General features: G+C 48.0%; 1 protein-coding gene across 2 annotated transcripts in view; it reads right to left on the bottom strand.

The window, feature by feature from the left end:
- The window catches only part of PRDM16 (PR/SET domain 16), a gene marked incomplete at both ends in the record, with an annotated part of 259,353 nt that extends 234,260 nt beyond the window's left edge, over window positions 1-25,093 (bottom strand). For both annotated transcript variants that reach the window (XM_080631354.1, XM_080631355.1), the window contains one exon: window positions 25,057-25,093. In XM_080631354.1, the coding sequence (XP_080487480.1) occupies window positions 25,057-25,093 (37 nt within the window). The remainder of the gene's footprint in view (window positions 1-25,056) is intronic.
- Window positions 25,094-26,278: the final 1,185 nt, after the last annotated feature.

The following is a 26,278-nucleotide window of genomic DNA, read 5'->3' as shown; positions in this document are numbered from 1 at the left end:
ATAATAGAAAGCACGACGCTAATACTGACAATGAATGATTCCATTACACATGTCCAGATGAATAAACTACAATTCACAAGAATCTCACTCTTACGATCTATGTCACTGCTGGACAACAGCAAATAAGGCTTTGCGAAACACAGCAGAGCAAAGCTGCCACTTCCATTCAGGAATTCCCTCACTGTCAGTTGTAGTCACTGTTGTCCTCATGAAAGAGGCTTGCTCTGTCTGTGCCCAAGTGTAATACTGCCGGGGCTCCTTGGGAAGCTGCGAGAAGATTCTTTTGAATAGGGACTGTATGTCAAATAGTTCAAAAGGGTCCTTGTCCGGCGCAGGCTGGATCTGCATGGGAAGGTCCTGGTTTGTTCTGTGGAAGAAAGCAAAAACCCACAAGGAAAAAAAAAAAAGAAGGGAGAAAAAGAAAGAAACCAAAGAAACCTCAAAGAGTTCAAAGAGCGTTTCATCAGCATCGCAGCCCTCCAGAGCAAGGACCCTTTGTCATCCCTGGTGACTGACTGCTCCCATGAACTGGATACCACAGAGCATCTGATGGGTAGTAACAGCAAAACTGCTCTTCCCGGGGCACACTGAATACCCATCACCCTCTGCACACACCCCAATTCTCCTTCTGCATCTGATCATATTCCACATCCTCTTTATTCTTATCTTCCATCGCTTCAGCTCTTCTCTCTCCAAGTTCTGCAATGCTCTGGCCCGACCTCCCCCACCATTTGCCTTCCACTTTCAAAGACATTTATCTACTTCTTCTCTGACTGTCACAAAGGAAAAGTCATCTCCTTCGTTGTGCAGCTGCTGTAGACACAGCGCTGCCCTTTGCAAAGTCCTCATGGGCAGTAAAAGGTCCATACCATGCGCACATAAGGCACAGACGGATACACCACAGGGTGTATCACACTTCAACCTTCTTTTCTTCCTTTCTTACACACTTTCAGAGCATTTGAATAAGCAGCACTGCTGTGGGAGCAGGTAACAAACTGTTCTCCAGAAAGCTACAGGAGAAATCAATACATGTGAGAAGATGGTCAGAAACCTAAATGAGTAATAGGATACCAGGGAAAGCGTGCAGCCATTTTGGCATAAGAAATCATTTATAATACGTATGATAAAACCAAGACACAAGATAATTAGTGCAGACTTGGCACACTCCCAGCACGCTGAACTCCAGAAACGATTCTGTATTTGTTTTATAGCACAGAGAACTATTTATATTGTCATCACAGCGCCGGAGGGATAACTCTTTCCTGCAGTAACTCTACAGACCGCAGCAGTGCGATATTGGCCCTTCCTTTTTAACTCCAGCTTTCCAACCATGGCTTGAATCCCGCTCATTTCCCGGCTTTTGCATCATCCCAGAAATGCTGCAGAGGCACCTGGGTGAGATGGGATCTCCCATTCCCAGCTCCCTGCAGAGCTGGGCTCTGACATGGCAGAGCTGGGCAGAGGCCTCCAGCAAGAACCTTCATGGAAAAAGACACTTCCCAGCTTTCCTCTTTTGACCAAATTGGCCGGCAAACAACCTGAGTCTTTTTCCATCTTCCCCCTCCCCACATTTCCAGTAGCCAAATGGAAAAGGGAAACTCCATAACATGTATTAAAACAAAAGTTTCCATATGTTTTCCTGAACAGCATCCAACTCCTCACCCTCCCCAAAGACACAAAACCTCCCTTTCAAGACCTCAGCTTTGAAACCTTCAAAGCTGCTCATTTTGGGGGGGGGGAAAGCCTTTCTTAACTCACCATCTCCATCCCCAGCCCACCCAGACCCCGGTGCTGCTCAATGCCCTTCTCTGGGCTCCAGCAGCTCCCGCAGGTCTCGACGCCATGTGACACTAACCAAGGTAAACTTCCAGGTAATTCCACCACCTCACCACTTCTGTTAATGAACTTCTTGATTTGTTCTAACCACTTGAAGCAGTTTCACCGCAGCAGCAGCAACTTTCATTGTCACACAGGGAGCAGCTCTTCAGGGACTCCTCTTTTCCCACAGAGGAGCGAGTGTGTCTGCATGAAGCTCTGGTCATCACCGAAGAGCAGAGAGCAATGGCTGTAAAATCACTGTAAAGCTGCTGGGGGCAAAGGCTAAAACCAGCAAAGAGAACAGACCCCCATCATCCACGCACCTCCTGCTTTGCCCTCAATGTGATCATCAATCCCCATCTAAACGCACCCTGAAAACTCCACCAAGATGCAGGCTGGCAGGTTTTGTGTTTAAATATAGGGGTTTTGGACAATCCTTTACAGAACAAAATTGAGACTTTTGGTACAGTGCATTGCCATGAAGCATAAGACAGAAATACACACACCCGCTCTCTTTCAGGGTGCTCTGATTTTAGCTCTGATTTCACTAAGAGCAAAAGGACACTTTTTACCCTTTAAAATCCAAAATATTTATGCAAACTTGTTAAACCAAATTCCAGCTTGAAGACAGAAGCTGCCAGTCCAAAATAACCCTGACTCTAACCTCATAAAAGGCAAGGTCAAAAGGACCGTGTTGTGGTTTGCCAGGCTGACCTCCTGCACTGCAAGACTTCCTCAAACTAATTCCTGTTTGGTACATGCAGACCTTTTAGGAGGCATCAAACCTCAGTGTTTAAGTTGTCAGCAATAAACTTCAAGTCACTGGCAAAGCGGCAGCACTGTCCTGAGGAGGTTGAAGACCACAGTTAACAAACATCTAGCAGAAAGATGGGCAACATTTAGCTTGCTGTTGTCCAGGAGGATGGACGAGCTGAGCTTTCACATCCCTCCTCCAGTCCAGTTTTCCTTAATTCCTCCTACATATATATACAAAATAAATAAAAGACCTGTATTAAATTGGGGGTTGTCACACCTTTAGTCTACTGAATCAGACTTTGTTATGAGTACTTTCACATGGCATTAGTGTCATCTTTTCACTTTCTCTTCATTAAACCAAACAGATCAAGCTTGGAATAACAGGCAAACTGTTTATTTCCAGGTTTAGAGCTGCACATTTTCTTTAGAAATTATGCATGAAGGCTTATGTTACAAGGCAACAAAATGTGTTTTGCATTGTTGTGCTTTTAAAACCCCATTTCACAATGAAATCCAAGGGAGAAGAGCAAACCAAGATGCATTCTAACCCTCTTTATTTAAATGTTTTAATGCAATTAAATTTGAAGATCCTACAGTAGGGTCTTACCCACTGCTCTCAACTGAAAGAAGGAAGAAATGAACTGACTTTAAAATGAAACAGGTTTCTCTCCTGACTGACTGCGAGTTACAGGATGTTGGTAGTGAACCAATTAAAACACATCTTAAAACGATAAATACAAACCAAATGTACATTATCAGCGTGTTCAGCCTTTTGTTTCTTGGTTCTATTTTGTATCTGCTTATTGCAATCATATGTGTTGTGAAGGAGGGGGAAAATCAAATCATTTTAGGAAATAATAAATAAAGAATTCAGTGGAGGAAACAAAGGGGGACTGCATTGATTCAAACAGAAAATAAACCATGCTTCAGAGAGGATGTGGAAGAGAAGCCACAACATCCATGGATCAGTGAAGCTCAGGAATATCTGAAAATACTTCAATATCTGCCTCAATTGAAGACAGTCCCGTGGCATCTCTAGAACATTCTGCAGAGAGGAAGGAATCTGCTGCACATGTTCTGCGTGTCCAGACATGGCCAACAAGGGATTGTCATCTTGCCCACTCCACCCTTCCGCCCCTCAGTTTGCTGGAAAGAGAGATTAGACCCCAAGTGCAGTAGGTTTCATGTACGCAAGCAAGGAGCTTCCTCTTCTCCTCCCGCAGCTAAGCAGCCCTTTGCCTTTCTGTTCTGCGCTTCCTTGCCTCCTCCACGATCCTACATCAAGGAGAGCTGCCCATCAAGAAGGGCTGTGTGAATTGACTGGTCTGAACGTCACCGCTGCTTCCACGAGGATACTGACGCTCTCAAACACTTGTAGATTGGTGCTGGAAGGAAACTTGTTTCTGTCACGCAGCACTTTTCTACAGTTGCAGTGAGCAGAATTCAGTGTCTGTGTGCATAAATACGAACACACAACTGCAGCCTCGAGACGTGAAAACGTTTCACCTTTTGAAAGTCTAAGACTGAATTTTTCCCTACATTTTTCCTTCCCCATTTTGCTCTCCAGCGCAGGATGGGTTTTCCTACTGCTCTGTCCCCCGTCCCAAACCCCACGTGGATTCTCCATGAAACCTGGAGAAAGCTCTCACCATTTGCTCACTACTGGAGGCTGCGGGTAAGCAGCTGCCTCACCCTGTGCTCAGTGCAAGGAAGCACCGAAAGCCTCCGTTGCTGTTCCTCGCGTCACGGTTTCTAACGGGACACTTACAAACACCCTGGTAGCAGATTAAGCTCCGGAGAAATGAAAACATTTAAGAAAGAGCACAAAGCCTGAAAGCGCCAAATGAGGGACCAGAAAGTCTGCTTTAAGCTCCAGGAGGGGTTACGAGATGTAGTGCCATGTGCCATACGCTGCAAGATAAACATCTGCTGTTATTTCAGTAAACCTGAATCAGATGTTAAGCCTTTTTTCGGGGGGATCGTGGCACAAAGAAAGATCTTATTATTTCTTTCCTCTCTCCTTACCAAGGTGGCCATATTCTATGCCAGGAAGACCAGAAGATTCTGGAGGGGACTTAAGCACTGTTGAAATAGAGTGGTGATAAAGTGACCTTCTGTAACCTTTATTGTACCCTAGGCCTTCAACCTTCAACCTTGGATTCCTGCCTGGAAAGACATTATTAATACTACTGCAAGTACTGGGGATGGGTTTCCACATTCTTTGGAGAACAAACCCAATGGAAACATTACCTTCCACAGCGCTGGAGGCTCTACCACCTCAGCCACCTGCTTTGGCCACTGGGCAACAAAGGGCTGGGATGAGGAAGTGTGTGCACTGCACTGGTTCCCAAAGGCATGAGGGAGGTCACACACTTGCTTACATAGAGGATAAAATAAGGCAGTACTGATTTGCCATTGTAAGCCCATAGTGCTTTGCCATGCTTTGATTAAGCAATATAGAATCCCAGACTGGTTTGGGTAGAAGGGCCCTTAAAGCCCATCCAGTCCCAACCCCGTGCCACAGGCAAGGACACCTTCCACTAGAGCAGGTTGTTCACATCAAACGGTTCAGTTTCATATGTGATATTCCTCATTTTAAATTGCAAAGGATCAGTCTTAGTTGCTAAGTTTGACAGCTTGTCTACTTTTCTCATTACACACTGTAAGCTGTAAGGTCCAGCTCCGTTAATATTCCAAGCTGTTTCTGGTTTGAACATATTAAAAGGGACCCTGTATCCAAAGCACCAGACAGCATATGGAGCTCAGCTCTCAGCCTTGGGGTAAAACTGCCAGGGGCTGTGCTGGACCACTGGAGATGCTGTAAAAGGTCCAGTTCCAGGAGCTGAGCTCACTGCTGTTTCCCTGCACTGTGGTTCCCGGCAGCACAAATGAACCATAGGCCAAATGCAGAAGTCCGGATACAGCAACACTAATCTGCCTTTGTGCCCAATTCCAGATGGATTCCTGGTCAGCTTTTAATTCGGAAATGTTGTGGCAGAAAGCGATTTAACAATGCACTTTTAATGACCCAATCTATACGGACGCATATATCTCTTTTGTTTCAGTTTTATTTACCTTAGCAGCACACTAAACCATAACCAGCATGCTGCAGGTTTTCACATTATATTTTAATTAGTGCTTTTTATATATGAAAGACAAAGGCACTACTCAGTACAAACACACATCCACTGTGCTGCATTTCCCAAGGCGTATCATGTAATACCCAGAACACTAAGTCTCTCTCCATCAAAATTAATATTCCCGTGCTGGGTGCAGGCCTTGATGCATCTGGTAGCTGGGGTTTAGGATCTGTGCTGAGGAGAGAACAATGTTTGTTGTTCTTTTCCAAGTAGTTAATGTTTTATAAACTCGTGAAACTTCACAGAAGTGGAATCCCTGTGAAAGCAAGGCAGGGCAAGCAGATGTGCCCCACAATTCGCTCATTCTAAGTGGGGTTTTTGTTTTCTCTTTAATAGTCACATATTCAATAAGGACGATGTAAGAGATGAAATGAAAGCTGAATACAGTCCTTCTTAGCATTCTGTGCTGCTTATTCAACTGCATTTAGGTATTTCCCTATGTATTTTGATGATGAGAACCCTTCCCAACATCAGAAGCAGACAATCCCAGCAGCAAAGTGAAGATGACCATTTCATCTCAGCACAAGCCCCCGACGCAGAGGGGAATGATTGATTCTGCACTAAATTTGGATTGAGAAAGGCAAGAAACATGCGGCACAGATTGAGCCTCAAAGGAAAAGCGGTTCACAGATGCTCCAGGCTGCAGGTTCAGGCTTTCAGTCCCCATCCACAATGGTTTGGCCATCTACAATTTTAATCCTGTGCAACATTTATGGCACATTCCTTTCCTCCTCCTCTGAAGCAAGTGCAAATACTATTTGGCAAAGAGGAACTACCCACAAGGAAAGAGCTCCTCGCTGCAGTCGCACTAGGACTTGAACTAACCATAACATAACACGTCTGAATAATGCTGTGAAAAATATAAACTACGCTACGGCATTAAAAGTTTAAACACCATAAATCCTGGGTGTGCTATTTACTAGGCTGAAAAGGTGACAGAAACAACATTCTGAAGTGGAATGAGGAAAGAAAAGAAAACGTGGCATGGAGGCCAGAGTGCAGCAAAACCCCCCAGGATCTGGTTAAAACACAGCTGAAGGAAACGTCAGCCTAAGCTTTGCAGGGCCACGGCTGGTAGAAGTCACTTCCGTGCTGTAGGCATCCACCTTCACAGCAAACTCCTGACTTAACAGCCTGGGAAGAGATTGGAAAGAAACTCAGCAAAAGAGATGAGAATTTAGAGAGGAAGATTCAGGTAAAAGCAGTGGTAAAAGAAGAGAAGAGCCTACAAATACATCAGTGCCACTGGAGAGACCCTGCTTCCCTGTGCTACCAGAGGTCTCCACCACAAACCAGAGCTTCTGAGGGAGAGATTACACAGAAACCCAGAAATCAAAATTGCCAGCTCGAGGATTTGCTCCAACATTTGCCTGTTTTCAATAGGAATGCAGAGTTCAAGCTTAAATCCAAACCAAGATTTTGCCAGTGTTCAAGCTGGAACCTCGCTGAAGAATCAGATGGGTTTGAGCTTCTTTCTACACACACGCCTACTGACTGATGGCTCTCAGGCTCTGCGTCTCACTGCAGCAAATAGAATATTTAAGGAGTTACTGTGAAATATATTTAAACAAGCAAGTGCAGATTTTGCAAACTGCCAGTCTTAATGATGGAGAAGTTATCTGGGGCTCTGCCTGCAGACAAACGGGGCTGCTTGCTTTTGGTTTCCTTTTCTCTCTTGTGGATGGCTGCATATGCAAGCTTTCAATGAGAAATCAGCAAGAACCTGACTTCTTTGCTCCTTGGAGCTGGTAACTCATAGGAAGCTTTGTATAACTGTAAAATTGTTCTCTTCACACAGCTCCTGTTCCCTTCACTCTCTCTGCAAACACTGCTTACCACTGGAGCACATTACAATCTGTCTACTGATGCTGCTATGGATCAAAGCCACACATCCAAAACCCATAGACAGTCCTGACCAGTTCTGCTACCCTGACATTTAGCTTGACATCCCGTACACATGGGCAGAGCCTGGGCTGGGACCGCAGGCTGCTCCTGCTGCAAACTAACTTTATTTCAGTTATAACTCAGAACAAATTCAATTTTCATCTGTAACTGAACTTTTCGAGCTTTCGTAGCTTCAAGTCAGCTCATTAACATTACTTAGACATCGGTTTTATAGTTGAATTATACTATGTTTATACTGTGGAATTCCATTACTTAATTGCTTCACTACTGGAAATTTCAGTGGGGTTCTCGTTTTTCGCATAAATCTTGAGAATAAACATGTTTCTGTATTTCTCTTACTTAATTAAGTGCATATTTCATAAAAAATAGCCAACACAGACAAATTAAGCAAAGCATCATTTGTTTAATCAAATGGGAAACTCATGCCGCACGTATACGGGGAGACTTCAAAAGCTCCGGCATTTGCTTCCAGTCAGTGCCAGAGACCAAGGAATCCTTCGGATTATCCAAACCTGGGCAAGACCAGTCCGTCCACGTCAGGCCAAGGGCGATTCTATCAGCATATTATAGCACATCAAGCAATCCTGATGTGGAAAATACCTGCAGGTCCTTACCGGCGCATCTCCCATTCCCAGGAAGTCTGCTCTGGATTCAGCCTGGCTTTTCTTTCCCTTAAGGCTTTTATCTACATGAAGAGTAGAAGACGCACTTGGTTCACTGCAGCAGTGGGGTCTGGGGCTGTGGTTGGTTTCCCTGCATGCAGCAAATCAGCCCACAGCCAAGTGACTCTGGTAACAGGGCTCTAATAAAAATCAATCAGTAGCACATAGGGACAATATTACAGCACTTTCCCTCTCCTAGTGTGGAAACAGCAAATAGAAGACAAGGTCCTTGCAATGAAGCAAAGAAACAAGAAATGGATATGAGAAAAACAGGAATAAGCATCTTTTAGGTCAACAGTGGGATTATTTTTTCTTTTAACACATTTCTCCCTCTCCTGTGAGGTCCTCACAACTGAATGTGCTTGGTTTCAAGTTTAACATGAGATAAAATAATGCTTCCAAATTAATAATTACTGGAATTAAAGTACTTGAAATTTTAACAGCTATTTTGGAGCTAAGGCAAAAAGCAATACACACACAAGGACAGACCGGTTCTCACCAAAGTGAGAAAGATCTCATCTCATTTTAGCCAGGCGTTCACTTTAATCCTAACTTCTCCTCTTACCCATCTTTATGATAGCTCAGGGATTAGGAATAGAATTTGGGGTTTTTCTGCAGTTGCAAAGGAACTCTCAGAATCCTCTTCCCTTGCAGACCAAGAGTTTTGCCTTTTAAAGCTGGTACCTTGTCATCCCAGCTGCCCCCTCCTACAAAGCCAGTTTGATGCTATTTATCACAGCGCAAATCAGCTTCAGAGCAGCCCAAGAGGCTGTACCTAAAATTCCAACACTTGACTCACAAGATCTCCCTTTGCCAGGAACAGCTCCTACACTAATCGTGTAGACAGAATCCATTCAGGTGTAACCCTTACCATAAAGATGCTTTCCATGAACAAGTAGTGAGCACTGAACTGGGAGACCTCTGTGGGTCATTATCCTCTTAGAGGTGATATTGGCACTGATACAACTGCCCTGTCCTTAGAAGAGCCATCCCTTGGGAGTCAGCACCGTGTGTTTCAGGCTTGTTTACTGAAAGACCCTATTTTGAGCAGCCTTTTACTCAAACATCACAACTGTTTAGGAATTATCACCTGCCTTGGCAGAGAGGCCGCAGCTGAACCGTGCAAGCATCTGGATTCTCCATTTGTGTCAGCCCTCGTGGCTGGCATCGACCGTCAGCCTCACTCATCGCGTCCTGAAACACAGCCAGGGTTTTACTCCCTAAATGAAACCTGCCTGCACAGTGCCACTCCGCTCTGCTGCAGTCCAGGGGGAATCGGGTGATTTATGGACACCAGTTACTCACACTTGAGGCCTGGGCTAAATAATTAATCAATAATTTATCATATTGTTAATACGACGCTCTGGACTCTGATTGTTCTTCCACCAAGACACCGGTAGCACTATAAATAACCTCCCTGCTGCACGGGAGAAAGATCTGCACAGGACTGACCCCTGATGGGAAACAAATACCCTGTTTTGACTGAGATGGCATCAGGAAGGACTCAATCCTTGGTTTGAGGTGCCTCGAACAACATTTGGTCAAGCCTTTTAACATCCAAGGTGCTACAAAGCCTGTGGCAGAGGATCCAAGTGTCCCTAATTCACCATGGGAGAGAAAGATGAAGAGGAATAATAACATTCTTGTAACAGTTCTTGGTACCAAGGGACAAAGCTAGAAGGAAATCTGTCCCACCCAAGTAATGGCTGTAGTCCAAAGGGAATGCAAAGCCTAACATCTCCCTCACACAGATACAGAAAATGCTATTGATTTTCCCTTTCCAGAATGCAGAGACAATGCCCAGTACAAACCATGAGATCACGCTTACTTCTGACACGTGTTTCCATGTGCACACTTGAGCCTGACAACCAGAATTATTGCAATTCTGAAGGGATTAGAAATGAAAATATCAATTCTAGAGGGCAGGAAAAATGGTTTCACTCCAAGTGACCCAGCTCAAAAACCATGCTTGGCTTTCAGATGTGTTTGCTCAGTTTTAAGACTGCAGCTACCAGTGAGAACAACCAACCCTGAATCCCTGGTTTTGGAGGGTCCAAGCTCACAACAACTTCAGCTGCATTTAGAAATGGCCAATGCTTCCCAACACAACTTCACACTGTTTAAAACAAACCAGCAATAGATTTTGGAAGCCAGATAAGGAAAGGGAGCGAGAAAGATTTGGCAAAACAAGAGCCTGTGCAATGCAGAGGAAAACATGTACATAAAACAGCTACTTGGAGAGCAGCGCCTTTTTCTCCGTTCCCTCCCTTATCTTTGTTCTACCTGCTCTCCTGAGAGCGAGAAATAAGCAGGTGGCAAAACAGGACCATCAGCCTGGGCTCCATTACACGAATGTTTCACTACAAGCATAACTTTACCCTTGTAAATAACACCACTCACTCTGTGCTGTCCACACACATTGGCTGAAGAGCTCAGGCCCAGAATTAGCCTGCAGTCACCAAAACATTCTTTCTAGTTCATCCAGTGGGTATTTCACTATAGATGTTGTCCCAGCAGCTCCCATCCCACAAGAAAACAGGGATTCCTCATTTTAAACAAGTCCAGTTATCTACAACACCCCATATTTATCATCATTAAACTACCCACAAGGCACTGAAGGCAGAAAACCTGATTTGAAGTGCCTCATTGTCTATTTCTGATACTAAAACTCTCTTCCTTTGGCTCTGACACCTTGCATTACAGATTCAGCTCTTTATCAGCTGCAAGTATAAAATGTAATACACTGATTAACTTAACAGCATAGCAAATTTTTGGCCTACACTATTTAAAATAGCAAAAGGCAACACAATGAACCAGCAGATACCCTGGTGAGTTTTCCTGTTCTTAGCAAAACAGAAACTAGACAAAAACCAAATCCAATACAGTTCCCAGATGCATAAATCCAGAGCAGGAACGGACCGTGCTGTCTCTTGACTCTTCTGCCCCTGCCATGATCCCCTAAAGCCCTGGTCAGAGGGCTTGGCTCAGCAAGACAGCATCTGCTCCTCACAGCAGATCTCAGCTTAGCCACCACCTCCTTCCATCAGCTCCTGGTCTATAATGACCATTGTACAAGCACCATTCCAAATGGGAACAAAACCAGAGAGTACAGTATTTCAAGTTAGACACCAATATGCCAACTCCGATATCACACTCCTATTAACAGAGAGGTTTGCACCTTGCTGTAGTGGTGTATTTCTACTTGTAACATGCATTTTGTCTCACTGAGATACAATTTTAAAGGAAGGCATCAGAAGTTGAGATGTGAAAAACTCCAATGCTTTCCCATTAAGCTCTTGTGTTCTTGCAGGGACACTACTTAGATGAGAGTCGCTTTTGTATAGCTAAGAGTGCTGCAATACCTGGAGTAGCCCCTCGCCTACCTTAACCAACAGAACAGTACTACACGGTGCATTTGAAAGGGAACATGACATACAATAAAACTTACTTCCAGCAGGCCAGGCTGCTTCCCACACATCTGTGTGGTGAGTGGTGCTGCACAGCAGCGCAGCAAGGGCTTTACTGCTGCCTGGCACGTGAATGCAATGAAACATTGGCTCTTCTAGTAAACCCCAAAATGTTTAACGCGTTGGCACAGAGATGCCTTTAATCTCGTGTCAGGTGTAAAGTCCTCTCCCCTTGAGAAAAGTTCTTCCCCACACAGAAACCATCCGCAGCGCGTAAAGTAGCCGGTGGCTGGGGCTTTCAAAGCAAACCACAAGTATTATTCCATTTTCCGCTGAATAAAAGTATTGAGGTTTCTTTGTCAGAGAAAAGCGAGGCTGGATTCCTTTATCCCCCTGCCCTTTCCACTCACAATGCCATACTCTGTTTGGTGGGCCAAGGAGGGGTGTCTCCCGAGAGATCCCAACAGGATTCAGTCCTCTGGTAATGGACTTCTAATACTTGCTAGAACCATCAACCTCCTCCACATTTCTCTTTGAACGGGGGTAGTCTGTCAGGAGTGGAGAGCAATTTAAAACCACTGGTAAAGAGAGAGCTTAGGTAGAGAAGAAAGAATGACTTCTTATTGCAGCTGCCAACAGAGGAGACCCAGGTGGTACGGCAGAGGGGGATCCCCATCACCTCCCTCCAGCCCAGAATTAGCAGATGAGATTCAGTAACAAACAGCAGCTTTTAGCAGCTCAAGGCAGCCTTCAGAGGGTGCTGATTAACACCTCTGCTGGGGGGAAGGCAAGAACCTCCCGTCCTGGAAAACCAGAGATGCCCAGGTCAGGGGGAAGATGTGCAGCTCCAGGAGGGGCATCAGCTCCAAGGCTCCCTTTAGAGACACCCTATATACCTGTGTGCACGTGTGAGAGGACCCAGAGAGCGGGAAGCCACAAGGACACGTGGTGTGCTCAGGCTTCAGACATGATCACTGAAGGAGCTCGACAGACCCTGCTGGGGCTGATGCCCAGGCACAGAGGATGGGCAGAGCACAGGGACTCCTGGAATGGCTTTTCAGCCTGGCTCTATCAGGGGTGGGCCACCTCGCACCCTCCGTTCTATTTCATTTCTCACCTTAAGAGAACCTGAATTCCTGTTTCCGTTTTTCCTGGGTAGAAGCAGTTTGTGTAAGAAACAAGCAAAGCTGTAGAAATAAACATCTTCTCATGCAAAGAAATGAAAAGCCCCAATTGCTTTCCCCAAACAAGGGCAATCCAAAACCACGGACATACAGAGATGTGTTCTAAAAGCATTATCTTTGAACAGGAAACATCCCAGACTTTAGCACATACAATTTAGAGTTCTTGCAATACCTTTAAGTGTGTGTGTGTGGGGAAGGGGGGACGTAATCTGTTTTGATAACTCCTGACATTAAACAGTGATAAATAATTAAATCTGTTTAACTGTTTCATTAACTAAAGATAGATCGAGAGTGCTCCAAAGATAGAACACAGATCAAAAAGACAGACTGGCTATAAATTCCCCTGATGTTTTATGACACCATTTGTATTCTGTCACTCACTAGCTTTATGTATAGTCCAAGCTGTGAACTGAATACCCCATTCAGAAAGCCACTCACTCTGCATGTTATTGCAATTTAATATTTTCACACACAGACACATCATTATCTTGGAACCCGACACTGCAAGGAGAATTCCGTAATTTTTCAGGAGTGCTTTTTCCTGTTGTTCCAAAGGGAGCATGGAGGCACAGGAATGCTCTAAACAACCACTCCTCCAATATTTAGTCTCTAGATAGATAAATCCGCAGGGAGAGCTTTGCATTTTCAGGGCTTCTTCTCCTTTCAGACGTGTGGTATGTAATTCCATGAAAGAACTAAAGAGAATCTGTCATTCTCAACACGAGCAGCGCCCTGACATGGTTACAGCCTGCCACCCTGAACAAGACATACACAGCATCTATGGCCAGGGAAGTCCTCAGAGCTGGCTCTTCAGTCTTCAGTTACTGAAATGTGACTACGGAATAGGATTATGCCACTTATGGCAGGATTCTGAAGGGGCAGCAAATACACATTCCTCAGGCTGGGAAGGATCAGGAATGTGGCTCTTCAAATTACAGGTTAAAACAACAACATTTGTTGATCAATATTTTAAAAGCCAGGTCACATCAGTAAAAGGACTTTAGAAGCAGAGACAAAGGCAGGGCTGATTTCATCTCTGGAAATAGGGATATCTTATACCAGACCCTTGGTAGCTAATCATTAACAAGTGTTACCTACAAACTCAGATATAAGGAAAAATCTTTACATGCAAATAGTGGATGTCCCGAAGAGTTCAGCGCCTGAGGGCCTGCTCCAAAGTCCAGCAAAGTCAATGGAAAGACTACCTTGAACTCCAGCAGGCTTCAGGTTCTGAGCAGCAAGGCCATGAAGGCTTTTTAAGGGTAAATGTCTGGCTACAAGGAAGGTGCCTTTGATGCGGCCATCAGTTATAGGAGGTTAAAGGCAAACTTCCATTTTGGAATTCCTGTTTCCTGGTCTTGAGTTAGACCTGAGCCTCAATTTGCTCTGTTATGCCCTTGGTATTTTCATGAGGAAAGAAAGGAGGGTTCCAAAGCAAAGCAATGCTTGAGCAATCTTCCATGAGTTCTTGTTTCACTTCATTTATTAGAGTTCTAGCTTCTCCAGGGAATGATGGGGAGGTTTCTAGGTATGGAGGACAGGAAGGACCATTGCTCCCAGCCCTTTGTTCAGTCTCCAGGCATGTGATTTAGGCTGAATTACTGACCTACAATAACTCAGCTTCCCGGGACCAGCCAGGCAGGTTCTGCATCCACAACTGTCATGCCGAGAAGCAGTATTCACCACTATGATGGAGTCACCCAGATACATGCCACAGACATACAGGAGAGACACTGGATAGAATGAATCCTGCAGCAGGACATTTCTCTGGTTCACACCTCAAGAATCAGGTCACAAACTGCTGAACAACAATGCTCTGACACCAAACCACAAAACCCCCCAGTTACTGTCATGGGGTACCAACAGATTTATGGATGGGTGGCAAATGCTCTTGTCCTGATCTACTGGAGCAGACAGTGCCATTCCAACAGTCAATACTTCACTGCAGTATCGGCTCCTGGATCAGACAAGAAACTTCATGGAGACGGCTGGAGGCTGCGTGTGTGACTTTGCTCCAAGCCTCCGCCCTCCTCCAGGACTCTGGGATCTGCACATTGACTGAAGCACCACACACAAACACCCGTTTATCTGGAGTGCGAGCTAAGAAGCAGTGCGTAAGTTTAGAGAGGAAATGAAATACACCTTGAACCAGGTAGGCCTTTAACATCATCCACCTGCTTGGGTGAGAGAGGCCAGAACGGAGCTTTTGGAGGCCTGGTTTAACAGGGATGGTGACGGCGCTTCAGGTGCATCAGGCTTTTATTCTGTAATAAATAATCACAACCCAAACACCAAAACAGTTGAGGAAGTGCCGGGATTTACCTAAGGGGCCTCAGCTGCCCAGATGTTGTACTGGGAAAACACACGTCTCCAAGAGGCTGAGGAAGCACCAGTAGCTCTTCAGGAAGCTCCTTCAGGACACAGCCATGAGGTTAACCTGGATTTCCTGCAGCTCACCTTCAGCTGCTGTTACCAAGCAGCTGTTAAAAGCTCTTATTAATAGATATTATCATGAACAGGAGACAAAGACCCAAATCCTGTCCTGAGCTGTATCTGGATAAAGACTTGCAGAGTGTTCTAGCAGGAAGAATTTAAGAACTCCCAAAGTAACAACGATCTGGTTTTCATTCATTAAGCATGGGATATACAAGCAGAACTGTTTCTGAGCAGAGGGCTTTTCAGAGTTCTCCATGAGGTATCGACTGCTTCCCAAATACAACTATTGTGCCATGTAGGGATTTCAATTTATTTTATTCCTATGTGATAATTCTAAACTAAAATACATGCAAGCCGTGTGTGCTCCTCCGGTCACAATTCTGTAGTAAATACAAAATGAAACCAGTCCTTTTCCATAAACAGGAAAAAAAAAGCTAAAGCCATTTTACACACTGTGAACCTGAAGCACAGCCATTTAAAAACTAATTACACGATTGAGCCCAAAAGGTCCATTCAGTGGGAAATAAACCCCCCTAAACGCTATCCTGAACGGAAGAGAATGCCAGGCTGGGGGTAAACAGGAGCATTTTTCATCAGCGTCTGAGGTGGAAGAGAAGATTTTCAGCCAAAACTGAAACTTGCAAAACAAGAAGGAAAATACCTGATCCGGTAAAATCAAAACCCATGCCAGTGACCTCACTGGGAGCTGGAACTACCCAGGGATCACCGACAAGGCGTTTATTGAGGAATCAAAGGCTGGTAAGGATATCCCTCCCCTTTCACAGGTGAAGTAGCTGAGGGTAAAGCTGGTAAAGTGTGTTCATCAGCTTAGCACAAACCCCTCATTCCTGCATCTGCTGTATCTCAGCCCAGTCTCTTACCAGGTGAAACAATGCTCCCAAAGCTTGGTGGGGTTTCTGTTGTGACCCCAGTTCCAGTGCTCTACAGGGATACAGCTTTCCACATCCTGAACAGAACTTCACATCCGACTTCCCTGATTCCTTACAGGCGGCAAACCCAGCGCTCAAAGCACAACAGTGCTGGCCTGAGAATAAATACATGTGCTAGAGACAGCCCTTAAAGCTGGGTACATACAACTGGTGCAGAGCCGGCCAGAGCCTCATCCTGCACTTAACATTCAGGTAACACTACTCTCTGAGGAAGGTGTGGCAGCAGCAAGGGAAAAGCCTCTTTCTTCCTTCATCCTATGGCTTCCCCTTGCAGCCCATGGAGCCCAGGAACAGGGCTGGGCTCTCTGGAGCAAGGCAGGAGAACTCGGAGTCACATCCCCTTCCCACCCTTGCTATGTGCTTCACTGCACTACCTCCACCTCCCCGCAGGCCCCCTTGCTCCCTCAGCCTGATGAGGAAAACTGCATGGAGGTTCTTTAGCCCCCCCTGAAGTGATTTTCTATCAAGTAGGAAATAAAGCTGATTTTTTCCCCTGCAATACCAATAAAACAATAACTCGATATCACATCTACCAAAACACCGCTGCTATAAAGTTAAAGATAGGGAAAAGAAAATTAACTACTGTTTATGACAGCAGTGGGAGGGGGGGGAAGGAAAGAAAAAGAGCACAGAGCAGGCAGGGGAACAGATGGCTTACGTCCAGAATGGCCCATCTTCTGTATATGACTGCTTTGGAAAGGAAGTCCATGCCACTCCAGAAAATAGCAATCTGTCTAAAATATGCTGAGGTTATATCATTGATCATTCCATAAATTAAGGAAAAAAACCCCAACACAAACCTAAGCTACATTCCTCCATGGGATATTGATCTGCAGATGCTATAAGTGAATCCCCTTAACCCAGCCATATACCAATATTTGCACATGTTATGCACATACACCCAGAATCTCTTGGCCATGTCCTCAGCTGGTGAAAATGAGTTTCATTGATGCTGATTTACAGGAGTTGAGGATCTGCCTCTCATTTTTAAAAACAAGTCCTGAGTTTTGCCCGTTTAGCCTCGGTTTTCACAGCAGAGAACTGGGCACATGTGTTGTGCACTGATTACACACGCCAATACCGCGTGCATTCATATGTGAGACACACACACACATTAACCAGCCTGGTCCAGAACAGTTCTGGGGCTAAATCACAGTGTCTGGAAAACCACCCTAATGAAGCGCAGGGCACATCGCTGGGAGCCAGCTCAGGCACCAAGTTCTGCCCCCCCCCACACCCTGGGCTGAAGCCCCGCTGAGCCCCGCATCACCGGGGAGAGGCTGCACTTGGACCCTGCTACCACCTCCCGCAATCACAACGGGAACCTGTGCAGGGACAGGAGAGGGATGCACGCACCCTCCTCGCTGAAGGAATACTCAGAACTACCTTCAGGTCTTGCACACCAGGTAGGATGGAAAGGAAGGCTGGGGGGGGAGCGTGATAGGCTGAACAATGAATTTAATAACATTCTTAGGCTGCACTGCTAGGAAAAGCTCCTCCTTGCACTTGCCTTACCCACAGCCAGGCTTGCAAAGCAGCACAGGGAAATTCAGCCGAATACACACACGGGAAGCATGCTGCCCTCAAACAGCTCGTCCCCAAACTGGGGAGCTTCAGACAGACAGGCGAGGAGTTTCCATTGGCGAAGCAACCCCTGGATCCTTCCATAAAGCATCCCCAGGATAAAAAACAGCCACCCCTCCTTGGTGGCGATAAGATATTTTAACTGAAAACATCAGGGCATGTTTAAAAAATGATTACAAATTATTTTAAGTGTATTTGCAGAGGGTTATAAAAACAGCTATAATATTTTTGTCTTGGATTCTAGAATTACCAGTGTGACAGCTAATGCAGTAATGATTTGTTTCAAATGCCAGTGTTTAAGCTGTATAAAGCTGATTTTATACATTTTTCCAGTAGGCCGCATTGTAGTTAATGAAATTAAACACACCAATCGCATTTGTCCCCAGGGGATGAGAAACTGAACACGCCACTAGTTTATTTTTTTATTAAAATAAATTGCAGCCAGCAAGATGGACTAATTGCATACAGAATTGAAAAAGAAACATTCCATTGATATAATTAAGCCAATTTTCATGGACAAAAATAGTTATAGTGGATATAAAATAAGCAGAGCATTCACTGCAGTTTGACTTCTCCCCACCCTCGATATTTTGTGCAGAACATTAACTATTAAACAAATACGGATCTCAAACGGGCTGACAGCGTTATCTAGTAATGATGGCTAAATTGATCCCAATAACTGACGCCGGGGCATTGTGTGTGTCTCAGCCTTGGCAAGAGGGTTTGTGAGCCAAAGAAAACAGAGCAGCCAAAAACCTACCCCATCAAAATAGCACCTCAAAGCAGAACACCTGAAAGATGTAAAACCATCGAGACAGAAATAAATCACTGCCCGGTCTGTTTGAGCCTGACACCGCACTCGCACAGTCGCTTCTTTCTGGAGGTCCAGCAGCCCCCAGTGCTGTCCATCGTGCTACAACAAGCGGGTGGTTAAGCGAAGGTGAAGTCCTTCCATGCCGGCTTAACATAGCCCAACATTTCCCACGATAGCAGCATTATTCTGTGGCCTACTGGAAATAATTTGGCTGTCTCAGTCCATTTTCACCTGGAAAATGTCTCCCCAAAGCACAAAAGTGGGTTCAGTGGTACAGCAAAAATACCTTATTAACTTCGTTCGTAAATCTGGGCAAAGCACATCACTGAGGTGAAAGCTCATCCACCCTCTGAATGGAAACTTTCATTTCTCCCACTGTCCTACACACCAAGCGCTGCTGAACAGTGAGTGGGAACCTCTGCACAGACACACTTTACCCCGTGGAAAAGGAGTTCAGATTCCAGCTCTACCAACCAATGCCAGCACACATGATCCTTACCGCAGGAAAATTTCTTCCCAATTATAAAAAGAAGGAGGTAAAAAAAAAGCTGCTCGCTCAGGGTATGAGCACTCAGAAGCACCAAGAAGCACCCTTATTCCACAGACAAAAGTCATATTTCATTTTTATTGGGGAAGAGGATCACATCATTCACTGAATGAAAAGAAGGGGGGAAAAAACCCTTCCCAGGACCGGGATGCCCCGTTACAGATTCAGACGCTGCCTAACGCAGAACCTACTGCAATAAAAATGAAAACAAACAGCCCGTGAGGAGGTAGCGGTGAGGCATGAAAATCCATTAGGAAAATAAAAGAAGGAATAAGGTTGTAGATCTTTCCCACTACGACATCCCTGACCTGAAATTCCTCCAGAAAAAAAAAAGGGGGGAGGCATATTTAAGCCGAGAAACCAGCAGTAATTTTGGCGTGGAATGCTGCAGAGTAGTGACATATCAACAGGCTGTTAACCAGAGAGTGGAAACAAATGTGTTTGCAGGGATCCTTCACGTGTCTCCGTTCCACGCTGCAGATGGACACTGCGTGTTTATGTATTTATTGATATTCTTTACCCCTACAGGATTACAAATATCTATAGGGAAAGAGGCATGAGAAAAGCATCGCTGAGCTGAGAGCCCGGTCCCTGCAGTCAGCACACAGAACCACACAGGTTTATCATTTAAATCATCTCCAACTGGAAAAAAATAAACACATCCCGTAATAACCGGAGAGCCATCGAGTTGTGGAAACAAAGCATGAGCTCGCCCCAGCCCACAGCGAGCACACGCAGCCGAGCGCTCTGTCAGCACTGCAAAGGCCTGGATTGGAAGTGTGGGGTTTTCTTGCACTAAACAATTTCACACACCAGAAGTTTACTGCAATGGGGGGAGGAAAAAAGAAAGAAAGAACAAAGATAACCAACAGAGAACGCAGATTTGACAGTTCGAAAGGCAAAGGCAAGTCTGAAGCTGTGGGCTCTTTCCCTGATCCTGTCACAGGCAGCCTCCACGTCCCAGCTATGCCAGAGCACTCACAACACATTCCCCACCATCAAGGTGGCTCCTGAGCTTTGCCTCCTTAATGTTTGCAAACTTCTCCAGGCCTTTGTCTTTGAAGCACTGAACTAAATAGTACAGAGCTTTGCTGAAATATCGAAGCTATAATAATCATCGCCATAATAACAATAATAATACTTTTCACTCAGTAGGGCCTTTCCCTCCGAGGATCTCAGGGTGCTTTACAAACAGCAATGAAGGCAGCCGCGCCGCGGAGGCTACAGCCCTCTCCAGAACATCCCCTTGTCCTTCCCCTCCGGTGTGTGTGTTCACAACTGGGATGTGTGTGCAGGCACAGTGCGGCTGGTGCGGGCAGGTGTAAACCCGGAGCAGGCAGGAGCAGTCCTGCAGCACCGGCAGTGGAACGGCTACCTCCGACTCAGGGGCTGGGTATTATTACAGTGACCAACAGCGATGCAGTACACTGCTCCTGTGCTGTGAAATCCAAGCTCTGCATTTTGCCTGGAAGCAAGTGAAGATTGTGTGTGGTTTGGGTGCATTTTGCTGTCTCCTGTTTGATAGCTCCAAGTCCTGCCCGTTTCCAAGTCACCTCATACCAATAACATACAACTGAACACAGGACAATGTCTGTGGGGGATCAGAAGAGCGATGCTTTGCTCTTTCTGACTTCAGTGTATTCACCTGGTATTTTTAATAGCACCCTGTAGAAATATACTTGGTTTAATCCCCTCCCTTAGCTCATTAAAGACCTAATTTTCTATTGCTGAACTTGAACTCGTACTGCAGCTCCAATACAACGTCTAAAAATAAAGCAGCTTCAGCTGTTGCTACACAAAGTTTTTAGAACACAAGCCACAATTTCAGCACACAATGCACGGGTTTGTGATCACACGGTGCCTGTGATTTTACCATGTGTTACGAGACCTTTGTACGCGCACTGTTGGTTCGATAAATGCATCTGCACAGAGATGTTTTATATCAGTATGGGGGGTTTACAGGACACGGGAATTTGGTGACATTGGAGTAACGCACCAATCTTCAATGCACTTTATAAACTTACGTTTATAGATGCACATGCAAACGCCCCGTGATGTAAACACACGTGGATAAGCATCACCCGCACTCAGACGCTGGCTGCACAGACACCCGCAAGCACTGCCTGCACTACAGGCCAAAATTCAACCCCTCATTCCTGCATCTCTTCCAGCACTGGCACCTTAACCCTGTTGCTCTGTGGGCAGGTCCAGTGAGAACCCCACAACAAATAACCAGTCTGTTCATCCCATTTGCCAAGCTTTTTCCTGGGACAGGGACAAGGAAGCGCTTTGGAGTTGTTCTCTCTGTGCTTTCTCCAATAAATCAGGTGGGAAGGGTGGGGAATTGACTCAATCTATTTGTAGGATTTAGCTATATATTTTTGAAGAGTAAACTCCTCTGAACTCCCCGGTAATTTCTGTTGAAGCGCTAATTACACATCCCCTTAATTAGCGGATTCCCCCCCCCATCCGCCCAGCATCCCTAATTGCCTAATTGAACAGATCCGGGGCAGGGCGGGGGATGGCGAAGGCGCTGCCGCGGCGGCGGAGGGGACCCACCGGCCTCCGCACCTGCACCGCACCGGGAGCCACCGGGGGGGAGATTAGGGAGGCACCGGGAGCCGCCGCCGGGCCGGGTAGCAGCGCGGGTCCTTGCGCCCAGTAGCGGCTGCGGGGCCGTTCGGTTGCGATCGTGCTGCTACTGCCGGCCCCAGCATCGGGGCAGAGGCGGCGGGGGAGCTGGGGATGTAAACCGCCCCCCGAACACCCCAAATCGCGGCACGTTTCAGCCCTCGGCTTGTTCCAACACCGAGCACCGGCGCAGCCGCCCGCAGAGATCTCCGATCCCGGGTGCGCTCGTCTCCCGCTCCCTTCCCTTCGCCGCTTCGACAGCCTTAATTAAAACACAACCGTACCCGGCAATCCCGCGCTCTCCGCGGCTCCTAATCCGAGGAGCAGATATCCGGGACCACGTTCCCGTCGCAGCAGCTCTGCCCGAGCCCTCATCCGTGAAACTTTAACTTCCTAATAATGGGAAGCAAACGGGCCGGTAGAAATTCGGGACACCGTTTGCTCCAGCACGGACATTTATTTGGCGTTTGAGCTCCAACGCATCCGCGCGTGTTTTGCAGTTGTGTTTGTTACCCTGCAAACGCAATTCGGAGATTTCGAAAGGAAACGAATTTGCTTCAAACGGGAGCGCCAAACCCGCGTGTTCGCCGCCTTTCCCCCGGCTTACGGGTAGGACAGAGGCCGATGGCTTCTCCCCAGCCACCGGTGCTTCCTCCTCCCGCCATGGGACAAGGCCGCCGGCCCGACAGAGCCCTGGGGGATCCCCGGCACCACCAGGGGCATCGGTGCAGTGGGAGGCCCGAGGGCTGGGGGGGGGCCGGTGCCCCCCTCGCATCCCGGCCGAGCCTCGGTCGCTGGGGACTCCCACCCGGGGCTGAGCGACACCAGCTCCCGCCACCGGTATCTGCCTCTCGCCCGGTGAAAACTACCGAGAATGCCCCTGCGAGCCGTAGCCCGGCACACACACGCGTTCATCCCTTTCCAAGCCAGGTAATAGAGTCGAATTCCCGGGGGAGCCTCACATCTGCTTAAAATATTGCCCAATGAAACGGAATTCTGCAGCGGCCCGTGTTTCTAATGCACCCCTCGACGGCCGGGCGGGCACTGGGGGAGGCCGGAGCACCCCTGGTGCGTGTAGGGACCGCAGTGCTCGCTGCCTTGCCGGTGTGAACACACCGACATCCGTACCCTCGTGTCCGAGTTTAATCTGCTCTGCAAATACATACTCCTGGGATACTGAAACCTTAGCTTTGGACTACTGTTTTGAACTGTGATCCCGAAAAAAAATCCTCAGCTGAAACCCCATAAACCGTTGGGCCTTGTATTGTGTTAAACACCTGATTTTAATCAGGGCTCAGCATTCCCAACCCGCCTTCCCGCAGCACCGCGCACCCGGCGGCCGCTGCTCCCGCTCGGCAGCTCCCGGGACAGGGGCTCCCACCGCTCCCCCACAAGCGCCTCGGCTGCCCCGGCACTGGAGAGCTCTTGGTCCCTAAGCTGCAGGAGCCGTTTACCGCAGGGAAGCTCATGGGAAGAGGCCAGGCGGTGCACACCGGCAAAGCCCCCGTGCCTTTTGCGGAGCGAAAAGAAAGAGAACGAGGGGAAAAAAATGGGGGAAAATAAAGAGTAAAAAAAAAAATAAAATAAAAAGGAGAAAAAGAAAACTATTCCGCTCTATTCAACCTCGCCTTCCCACCAGGAGAGCGCTGAAAATTGTTTTGTTCTTTAAGAGCCTAAAACTGTAAGTGATGACTTTAAAAAATACAAAGTTATTTGAACGGGGCCGTTTGAAGCGTGTTTACTTAAAAAATAATAAAGAAAAATAAAGAAAAAACCCGGCATTAACTAGAAGAAAACCTCCGGAACCACGCCGCAGCGCTGTGCTGACCGCAGGACACCCCGGCCCCGAGCACCCGTTCCGCAGGCAGTGCCCGGTGTCACTGGGGCCGGGCCGAGCCGCACGAAGGCAAAGTGAGCCTCGAGGCTGCGTTGGGGAAGGGGGGATAAAACGGGTTTTTAAAGCAAGCAAAGCCGCGGAGCAGCAACGGGCTCCGATACCGCGCTTCGATTTCACCCCAAAACGGTGTTTCTGAGGACAGGGCATCCCCAGGGCCGGCACCGGCGGGGGGACAGACGGGACCTCCCCATACCCACACCGACCGGAGAGTCCCGGAGAACGCACCCGCGGGTTAACCAGAGCGGGGCCGCGGCTCCGCCGAGCTCAGGCTGCGCTGGAACTTGTGGATTATTTCGTACAAAGCCAGAGCGAAACAGAAACTAAATAATAATGGTAATAATAACAACGATAAATAGAGCGCGGGCGGGCTGCGCCGGCACCGGGGCCCTGCGCTGCTCCCAGCACAACGTGAACCGGCGAGGGGACGGAGGGAGCCGGTCCAGCCGGGGCAAACCCGCCGCGCTGTGCCCTTGCCCAAGCCCCGCTCTGCTCCACCGAAACCCCGCTGTAGGAAGCGTTGGGAAGGGAGCAGGGAAGCGGGTGCGCGGGAAGCGCCGCGCGAGGCTCCGGAGCTGCGATTCCCCCCCACCCCCCCCGGCGCAAGTGCAATTTTAAGAAATTAAAAATTAAAGACACTCCCCCCATCACCCCCTCCCCCCGACCCCCTGAGCCCCCAGCCGGGACACCCGAGCTGCGCCGGCACCGTCCTCCCTCCGGACCTGCGATTCCAAAGCCCCTCACTGAGAGCGGATCCATTTTTTTTCCCTCCCCTACAAATTCTCTTCCTTCCCTCTCTCCCGGATAATTGTTCCCGAGTCCAGAAGGGTTCCTCTGCCCCCCCCCCAACACACCCCCCCCTCCGGGCTGGCTGCCTCCCTCCCCCCCCCCCAGCACTGCGCCTCTCGGGCTCTCTCGCAGGCAGATGCCAAACGCAGACCTCGAGCGCCCACTATTCCAGGCGCCAGGAACAGGATTTCACAAGAGCTGGAGCGAGGCGAGCCCGGAGAGGGGAGAAAAAAAAAAAAAAAAAAAAAAAAAGTTGCTATCCCCTTTCGTCAACTTCCACCGAACTTTCGCTTTGCTTCCCCCCGGCCCCGGCTCGCCGCTCGCCCGCTGAAGCGCGCCCGGGCGCGGAGAAGCGCGGAGAAACGCGGGGCCGCCCGCTCTCCGCGCACCGGGGCGGGCAGCGCGGCTTGGCCGCGGCCGCGGAAGGGAGGGAGGGAGGGCGGAGGGAGGGAGAGGGGCTGCAGCCCCGCGTAGCCCCCGGCCCGGCTCCGCGCCCGGCGGCGCGGGGGGACGCGGAAGAAGGGAGAGAAAGGACCTACTTTTGGGCAGTTTTCTCGCCCTCGCCTTGGATCTCATCGTGTCGGCTGGCGGATTCCTCTCCTCCTCCCCGAGCCCAGAAGCAGCTACACACTATCTTCATCTCCCAAGCATTGTCAGTTTGGACACCTTCGCACATGCGCACAGAGCATTCAATCTGACACCCTCACCGCGGCCAAAAAAACTTTCCAATGTATTCATCATCATCGGGGTGGTTTGCGGTTGTTGGCTTTTTTTTCTTTCCTTGTCCTATCCTCTTCCTCACACCACTTATCTCTCCCCCCTCCTCTCTCCCAGCACCATCCCAGCCTTCCCCTGATCTGCCCCTTTAAGAAAAATCAGCCCTCTCCACTCCTAACCCTCCGCACACTGACCTTACACACTGGACAATATTTAAGGATCAAGGTGCCATCCCATAAAGAGGTGATTATCGTTATATTATTATTATTGCTATTACTACTAAATCGCAATGCTGTAGAGAGTTTGTTAATGGCTGTCATCTCGTAACCGTACCTATGTTACAGGCTTTTATATTTTAACCTGAAAAGTATTTCTTTACAGTAACTTCTCGTCCGTGTCTGTCTTTATTTTCTCCCTTGTCACCCCGATTTCCCCCGGGCCCCTGTCGGCTCAGGCGGGTCCGGAACTTCCCAAACAACTGAATTTACGCTTTGTGCTTTGCCGTCATTTCTCGCGTCTCTACCGGACCTCCCCGCTCCGCACGGGCGGCGGGAGCCGCGCTCCTTCTCCGCGGCCGCTTTATCTGTATATGAACGTCCTGGCCCTCCGCGGACCTGCCCCCCACCCCCGGCTCCGCTCCACGCTGCCCGAGCCGGGCTCCCCCGCCGCGTCGGGATGCGCGGAGCTTTCGCGGGTACCGCGCCGCTTTCTTCTGCGTTTCAGGTGGGAAGCAGCGGTCCCGGGCAGCGCTCCCGAGGGAGCCGGGAGCTGCCCCGACACCCAGGAGAGGGGCGAGGAAGGCAAAAGCCCCCCGGGAGCTCTGCGGGACGCGGCCGCCGCCCGGGAGCGGAGGCAGAGAGCGGCCCGGGCTGAGCCGCTTTGAAGGAGGGAGCGAAGTGTAAATAGCCCGATGATTGATGTGCTGTCTTTGACTGCGGAGAAAAGCACTATTTTAATTCAAGTGGCCAGGTCAGATGGTCACGGAAGAAGGTTGAAAGGTAGGATTTAATGAGATTAATATGGAGAGAGCGAGAGAGAAAGAGC

This window comes from Psittacula echo (assembly GCF_963264785.1).
Source record: "Psittacula echo genome assembly, chromosome: 17".
Lineage (NCBI taxonomy): Eukaryota > Metazoa > Chordata > Aves > Psittaciformes > Psittacidae > Psittacula > Psittacula echo.
This window is presented reverse-complemented; position numbering and strand designations above follow the sequence as displayed.